This window comes from Sinocyclocheilus anshuiensis, unplaced genomic scaffold (assembly GCF_001515605.1).
Source record: "Sinocyclocheilus anshuiensis isolate Anshui unplaced genomic scaffold, SAMN03320099.WGS_v1.1 scaffold579, whole genome shotgun sequence".
Lineage (NCBI taxonomy): Eukaryota > Metazoa > Chordata > Actinopteri > Cypriniformes > Cyprinidae > Sinocyclocheilus > Sinocyclocheilus anshuiensis.
The window spans coordinates 2,736,258-2,744,780 of NW_015551075.1; the positions used below are offsets into that span (position 1 = coordinate 2,736,258).

General features: G+C 35.5%; 1 protein-coding gene across 1 annotated transcript in view; it reads left to right on the forward strand.

Annotated features, from left to right (window-relative positions):
• LOC107662326 (tyrosine-protein kinase Fes/Fps-like) overlaps nucleotides 1-8,523 on the forward strand; it is a 25,715-nt gene that overhangs the window by 10,211 nt on the left and 6,981 nt on the right. The window contains exons 8-12 of the mRNA XM_016452312.1: nucleotides 2,902-3,021; nucleotides 4,639-4,761; nucleotides 6,055-6,244; nucleotides 7,123-7,203; nucleotides 7,285-7,521. Coding sequence (XP_016307798.1) covers nucleotides 2,902-3,021; nucleotides 4,639-4,761; nucleotides 6,055-6,244; nucleotides 7,123-7,203; nucleotides 7,285-7,521 — 751 coding nt within the window. The remainder of the gene's footprint in view (nucleotides 1-2,901; nucleotides 3,022-4,638; nucleotides 4,762-6,054; nucleotides 6,245-7,122; nucleotides 7,204-7,284; nucleotides 7,522-8,523) is intronic.

Genomic DNA, 8,523 nt, shown 5'->3' on the forward strand with positions numbered 1-8,523 from the left:
GAGAACGCAAAAAATCTGACAAATATTTTTTCCTCCCACCCCAAATTTTTTCACTCAATCTGATTTTTTTCCACCACCATGTCCCTTTAGGGGCTCCGTATTAAAGAATGAAAATGTGTTGAGGTCGAACATTTGAGGTCAAACTTGCTCACAATCTCTTGCCCTTTCATTAGTAACTACCCTGCTGGTGCATGAGCTGTAAAGTGAAAAGCTGTGACAGATAACAAAAATAAGTTCATTTAAAAAATTTTTTTTGATAATTTTGATGATTTTTTATATTTTTTGGAGTCCTCCAAAAATAAATGGTCACTGGCAAAACGTTGAGTATAATATAATAAAATATTTCCATATAATTATGAATGAATGAATGAAAAAAAAAAAGAAATAGTTAGTTGGTTGGTTAGTTATAGTTGCATGAGCTGTAAAGAGAAAGGCTGAAACAAATAACAAAAAATTATTTAATTTCAAGCTTTTAAGAGTCCTCCAAAAATGAATGGTCACTGGTCAAACATCTACTATAATGTAATAAAATATTTGCATATAATTATATATGCATGAATTAATTAATAAATAAATAGTTTGTGAATAGTGAATAAATGTTTGTTGCTTGAAAGAAATTGTCACAATTGTGCTTGAATGTCTGTCAACAGAGAATGAAGAATGAACTCCTGAATATTAATGTAGCCCAACAACTCTCCAAATCTTAACCCCTTGGACATAACTCAAGCCATGTGCGCAATGTAATATAACTAATAACATCATAGCAACCAATCAAATCATGATGGATAAAAACAAGTCCCATCCTGGATTTCTTCCTAATAAACATTCTGTTTGGTATTATGCATGGGCTTGGCAGATGCCCTTTTATGTTACAGTACCTTGACAATATTGTCAATATTTTGTCTAGTCCATGTCTCTCTGCATGCACATGTACAGTATGTATGTGTATGTGCAGGTCATGCAGGTCAAGTCCTGCATGTGTGGAGTTTGACAGCAGTTTGTTGGAGGAGGCTGAAGGTCTGAAGCCTGAAGATCTGCAGCTCAATGAGCTCACAGTAGAAGGAATCCAGCATCGGTGAGTTTCTTCTTTCTGCACACCGCTGTACAGCATAGTGGCACCAGTGAAAGCAAAAATGTCAGAAATGTAGAAGTGAAATCATAACTCTCGGAAGCCTTGTTATTGCTTATGAAACCATCATATGAACATTTCTTTTTTTTTTTTTCATGTGTTTTTTTTAGAGAGTAGAGAATGAGGAGTATTTTTCCATAGCTTGTTTGCTTTTTGGTTCATTATTTGTTTTTGTTGTTTTTGTGTGTGTGTTGGCCATAAGGCATCGTCTTGAGCTAATTAGGAACCAGATAATTAGTTTTTTCAATTACTTACACACTACAATTCATTCTCTAAGAACAACATCCCAACCCATTATGCTGATTTCTACAAGAGTTTTTTTTTTTTTTTTCAAAACTATCAAAGTAACAAGCTGCAAAATGTGTTAAACATGTTTTCTTCAAAACTCTTAACACGTTTTTTAGTAATTCACATGTGTTCATGTAGGTAACACAAAAGTAATGTTATACACTGACATTTAAAAGTGTGGTGTCTTTTTAAAGAAATTAATACTTTTATTCAGAAAGGATGCATTAAATTGATCAAAAGTGACAAAGACTTTTACATTCTTACAACAACAAAAAAATTACAAATAAATAATCTGTTGAACTTTCTATTCATCAAAGTATTTATCACAGTTTCCACAAAAATATTAGTCAGCACAGCTGTTTTCAACATTGATAATGAGAAATGTTTCTTGAGCAGCAGATCAGCATATTAGAATGATTTCTGAAGGATCATGTGACACTGAAGACTGGAGGAATGATGCTGAAAATTCAGCTTTGGAGTCACAGGAATAAATTACATTTTAAAACATATTAAGATAGAAAACAGTCTTTTTAACTTATAATAATATTTCAGATTTTTTCTGTTTTTACTGTATTTTTGATCAAATACATGCAGCCTTGGTGTGCATTCCTCAGTGAGATTTCTTTCAAAAACATTTAAAAATCTTACTAATCCCAAACGGTAATGTACAGTAAATGCACACATACTACATTTCGGTTAAAACTGCCACTCGTTATCCGAACATTAACCTTCAGTGAATATAACAGAACTTTGTGAGATTGCGAAGAACTGAGATGAATGACAGCTCTTTGCGTGCTTTTTTTTATATTTTTTGGAGTCCTCCAAAAATAAATGGTCACTGGCAAAACGTTGAGTATAATATAATAAAATATTTCCATATAATTATGAATGAATGAATGAAAAAAAAAAAGAAATAGTTAGTTGGTTGGTTAGTTATAGTTGCATGAGCTGTAAAGAGAAAGGCTGAAACAAATAACAAAAAATTATTTAATTTCAAGCTTTTAAGAGTCCTCCAAAAATGAATGGTCACTGGTCAAACATCTACTATAATATAATAAAATATTTGCATATAATTATATATGCATGAATTAATTAATAAATAAATAGTTTGTGAATAAATATTATTTGTTTGTTGCTTGAAAGAAATTGTCACAATTGTGCTTGAATGTCTGTCAACAGAGAATGAACATGTGTTTCCTGAATATTAATGTAGCCCAACAACTCTCCAAATCTTAACCCCTTGGACATAACTCAAGCCATGTGCGCAATGTAATATAACTAATAACATCATAGCAACCAATCAAATCATGATGGATAAAAACAAGTCCCATCCTGGATTTCTTCCTAATAAACATTCTGTTTGGTATTATGCATGGGCTTGGCAGATGCCCTTTTATGTTACAGTACCTTGACAATATTGTCAGGCTTTTGTCTAGTCCATGTCTCTCTGCATGCACATGTACAGTATGTATGTGTATGTGCAGGTCAAGAGGAGAGGTTCCTGCATGTGTGGAGTTTGACAGCAGTTTGTTGGAGGAGGCTGAAGGTCTGAAGCCTGAAGATCTGCAGCTCAATGAGCTCACAGTAGAAGGAATCCAGCATCGGTGAGTTTCTTCTTTCTGCACACCGCTGTACAGCATAGTGGCACCAGTGAAAGCAAAAATGTCAGAAATGTAGAAGTGAAATCATAACTCTCGGAAGCCTTGTTATTGCTTATGAAACCATCATATGAACATTTCTTTTTTTTTTTTTCATGTGTTTTTTTTAGAGAGTAGAGAATGAGGAGTATTTTTCCATAGCTTGTTTGCTTTTTGGTTCATTATTTGTTTTTGTTGTTTTTGTGTGTGTGTTGGCCATAAGGCATCGTCTTGAGCTAATTAGGAACCAGATAATTAGTTTTTTCAATTACTTACACACTACAATTCATTCTCTAAGAACAACATCCCAACCCATTATGCTGATTTCTACAAGAGTTTTTTTTTTTTTTTTTCAAAACTATCAAAGTAACAAGCTGCAAAATGTGTTAAACATGTTTTCTTCAAAACTCTTAACACGTTTTTTAGTAATTCACATGTGTTCATGTAGGTAACACAAAAGTAATGTTATACACTGACATTTAAAAGTGTGGTGTCTTTTTAAAGAAATTAATACTTTTATTCAGAAAGGATGCATTAAATTGATCAAAAGTGACAAAGACTTTTACATTCTTACAACAACAAAAAAATTACAAATAAATAATCTGTTGAACTTTCTATTCATCAAAGTATTTATCACAGTTTCCACAAAAATATTAGTCAGCACAGCTGTTTTCAACATTGATAATGAGAAATGTTTCTTGAGCAGCAGATCAGCATATTAGAATGATTTCTGAAGGATCATGTGACACTGAAGACTGGAGGAATGATGCTGAAAATTCAGCTTTGGAGTCACAGGAATAAATTACATTTTAAAACATATTAAGATAGAAAACAGTCTTTTTAACTTATAATAATATTTCAGATTTTTTCTGTTTTTACTGTATTTTTGATCAAATACATGCAGCCTTGGTGTGCATTCCTCAGTGAGATTTCTTTCAAAAACATTTAAAAATCTTACTAATCCCAAACGGTAATGTACAGTAAATGCACACATACTACATTTCGGTTAAAACTGCCACTCGTTATCCGAACATTAACCTTCAGTGAATATAACAGAACTTTGTGAGATTGCGAAGAACTGAGATGAATGACAGCTCTTTGCGTGCTTTCTAGGCTATAACCCATTCAGAATTTGAATACATTCACTCACAGATTCACTCTCTGATAACCACTTAACCACTTGACTTTTGCCATTGTGTTGCCTTTATTACTTCAGTTAAGTGAAAGTGGAGGTGCTTGCGCAGCAAAACATGTCTGTAGGCACGTGTGGTTGCACGTATCAATGCCCCCATGAATGAATAAATAAATAAAAACATTGAAAAAATAATTTAAAACCTTTTAAACAGTTTAACTGATAGTATTAATCAGTCAAAATTCTTACTTTCGGTTAAGGGTTAAACGGTCAATATGAGCATCCCTACTGTAAACAGTTGTTTAGCAACTGGGTAAGTTTGTACACAAATACGATTCACACTCATATTTCCTCACATAATGTGTATCTCAGTTTTGCTGGCCCTTAGCATCTTCTATTGCACCACAACGCATTTTGCACTCTCACGGCTTCTCTTTTTTCTCTTCTCCAAGGCTCACCACTGTGGAGGAGGAGCTCCTGGGTCTTGCTAGTACTCTTGGTTCTCAGCAGGCCACTGTCAACCAGCTGGAGCTGGATCTGCAGAATGAGGAGGGCTCGGCAAACACAGGCCAGAGGTGAGCCTGTGCTCTCTCCTTACGCGACTCAACTCCCCTGCTCCAGATTTGCTATTCACATGCCAAGTAGATTTTAAAAGGAAGTTTCTACATATTTTTTAGGCAAGTAATCATTTAGACGCTTTTATCCAAAGTCACCATTCACTTCCTCTGGAACAACCAGATAGCTCAAGTTTATAGCTCTACTTTAACCCCTGCAACATACCGCCATCATGTTTAATAACAGATTTCCATCACTGCAGTGTATTTTACAGCAGAAACAGAAAATAAAAGTGCATTTTGATGTGTGGCTGAGACATGAAATCAAAGTTTCATATAAAGTAATACTGCATACAGTCGTGGCCAAAAGTATTGGTAGTGACATAAATGTTGTGTTTTGCAAAATTTGCTACTTAAGCTGTTGTGGTGTTCATTCGCATTGTTTCGACAAATATTGGCAGTGACATAATCTAGAAACAATGTGAATGAACACCACGCCAGCTTAAGCAGCAAATTTTGCAAAACACAAAATTTATTTAACTGCCAATACTTTTGGCCACGACTGTAAAGCCTTGGGTCTTGTGACTCCTTGCAATGCTTCATTCTGATTGGTTAAGGGAAGCATTCTGACTTGAATGTTTTTAAAATGTTACAAATTTATGTAACAAATTAGAATCAATAAAATGATAGTCAAATATATGTTGAGAAAAAGGTCTGGCCAAAAGTGGCCACACACTTTTATGTCTTTAGGAAGAAGTGGACGAATTTACATGTTTTAAATCTGACAGTCTCTGACTCCATCATTCGCGATAGGTTATCAACTAACATGATCTATATAAAAATATTTAAGTCACAATATACATGTACTTACACATATTTGAGAATTGTAATATCCCATTTTTCACAGTCTAGTTAAAAATAAAATTAATAAAATGTACCTTTTTATAACAGAATTTCAAGGTATAGATATATGGAGTTGTTATTGTAATCAACTAAACCATAACTATTGCTTTGGTGCTCTTTTTGCCAAAAAATTGTATAAATTATTTTTGCAAATTTTATTGGGGGGCATTTGCCCCATTAATGATCAAACTCTAGATACTCTACTGATGTGGCCACATAAACTGATGTGAGTTTGAGACCTCTGGTGTATATCAATTAATCTTCTTGTGCCTCCACAGTGGCAATAAAAAGAACAGAATCAATCTGAATCTAATCAAATCGTTTTGAATGAGTAAGAGCATTCAGATTTCACCAGATTCTCACCACTGTTTACACTAATGTGAGCTTGTTCTCCTCCGTTTGTTGTTTTAGGGTGTATCAGTTCAGTAAGCGTAATGCTGTGGAGGACAGCAGACAGCAGGTAGTTCTGTCTATGGTGGCTCGAGCTCGTCTGGAGGCCCAGCGGAGGCTTCTGGCCGATAAGCTTCAGTCTCTGGGCAGTAAGGAGGCTCCACCTATAGGCCTGGATGATGATCGGATATCTGTCACGTCCAGCAACTCAGTGAGTCCACTCTCATCTCATTAAATCTGTCCTGAGAGGTTCAGTTCTTCCTACACCTGCTTTGCGTTCTTCAGTTGTACTTGACTTGTCGGAAAGGTTTAAGAATAGCTTAGACTAAACCTGGGATTTTCCATTCTTCAAAACAAGCAAAGTCTCTGCAGCTGTACTATATAAAATACATATCTGACTTTTAAAACATGTTTACTTGCAGGTTAATGGAGTAATAAAATCATGAGAAATCGATTTTTATGTTATATTTTGAAATAAAAGCTCATCGTTAGTGTATGAAAATATACTGTAACTTTCAGAACTTCCTCTTCTGTGAGAAGCAGATAAACAAATCAGCAACTTTGTGACATCGAACAGATGAATACTGTATATCAACACATGACCACAAACCCCTAATGATAACTTATAGTAAAATAAGTGGACTGTAAATAAAATGAAAAACATGAAATGGCCCCTGTAAAGAATCAAGTGGCTTCTTCAAAGCTGTAAAATGCAGTGTCATAGAGATGTAATATAAAAGTATCTAAGCCAGTCATGCTGTTACATTGATTTTGAAATGTGAGAATTACACAACCTTGTTGACTCTGAGCTACCAGGACTCACTCCTCGCATGCTGCTGGTTGATCTACTGATAATTTAATATAATTTTACAGAGATAATACTATTTACATTTTCAGTCTCTCCCCAAACCCAGAACATACTGCCTTTAGAAGAAATTAATAAAAAAGTTATAATCGTCATTAAAAAATAAATAAAATAAGGATCTAAAATAATAAAATACTAAATGATATATGCTACACTATGATAGATAGAGGTTTTACAGTTTTATTTGTCATGCTATTGTATTATTCATTGTTTCTCTCTTGCAGGAGTGCGATAAAGACCATAAGCTCCTCAACATGGATGTAATCGTGAGTCACCTCAGCAGCTTGTTCAAGCCCAAGTATACGGTTAGTGTTTTTTAGTGGCAGTCTTCCTCTCTCGCCTCCCTGCTTTCTGCTCATTGCTGTATCTGCAACTTCTTCCTGTAGAGTAGTGTGTTTTATACATCTCACCAGGATCCCCCCGCCCTGACGCCGGTGCCCGAGGTGGAAAAGCCTTTGAACCAGCAGAGCTGGTATCACGGTGCCATCCCCCGTCTGGAGGTGCAGGAACTGCTGAAGAATGATGGCGACTTCCTGGTTCGAGAAAGCCAGGGAAAACAAGAATACGTGCTGTCTGTGCACTGGGGCGGCCAGTGCCGGCACTTCCTCATTCAGAGTACAGACGTGAGTGTGTTTTATAGGTGATATTCGTGCCAGTCAGAGCCGTAGTTTCTTTCTCAACTGTTTATGTGAACTTAAGACATAACCGACAGTTTTTCGAGGATACTCACCAAGACTGGTATTTCAACATAATTTTGTATGTATTTGTCCATTCAAGCACAAGAAGATGCAAAACTCAATTCAGTGTTCACAGGCTGTGAGACGCGGCACAGGACACATGTACGGGTGCTGAATTAAGCTCTTTTGCGTCTTTTTGCGCTTGAAGGTTTAAATTGGCACGGTGTATTTGTTTGTTCAAGCACAAGGAGACGCGAAAGACAACTCAGTACTCAGTTGAGGTTTTTTCACAATCTTTTGCTTGAAAACTGTAAAATCTCTTGAATGTTTAAATTGGCAAGGCTTAAAAACACGTGCAAATGAAAAGCTTACATGACGACGCGCAGCAGTGGCCAGTTAACTGTCCTGAGCGTCTTTAAAGGTGCTGTACGTAATTTTTTGACTGTACATAAGAAGAAGAAGAAGTTTTATTTATATAGCGCCTTTCCATAGCTCAAGGTCACTTTTCATAGTGCTGTACAAAACATTTGCACACCCACATACACAATACAAACACATAAGGCCACATATAGCCACATTATCCAAAATACATATTAAAAAGATACGGTAGTCTTGAAGGTAGACAAAGGTAGACAAAGATGATATATTACGAAGTGTAAGGGGTAGCGAATTCCATAATTTAGGAGCATTAACACTAAATGACCTACCACCTACAGTGGACAGCTGAAAACGAGGAATGGACAAGAGACCAAGCTCAGATGATCTGAGGGACCGGGAAGGAGAGTAGGAGTACAGTAAGTCAGACAGATATGGAGTCGCAAGACCATTTAATGCCTTAAATGTTAGAAGTAATATCTTAAAGGGGTCATATGATGCTTTTTTAAAGATCATTATTTTGTGTATTTGGTGTAACAGAATATGTTGACATGCTTTAATGTTCAAAAAACA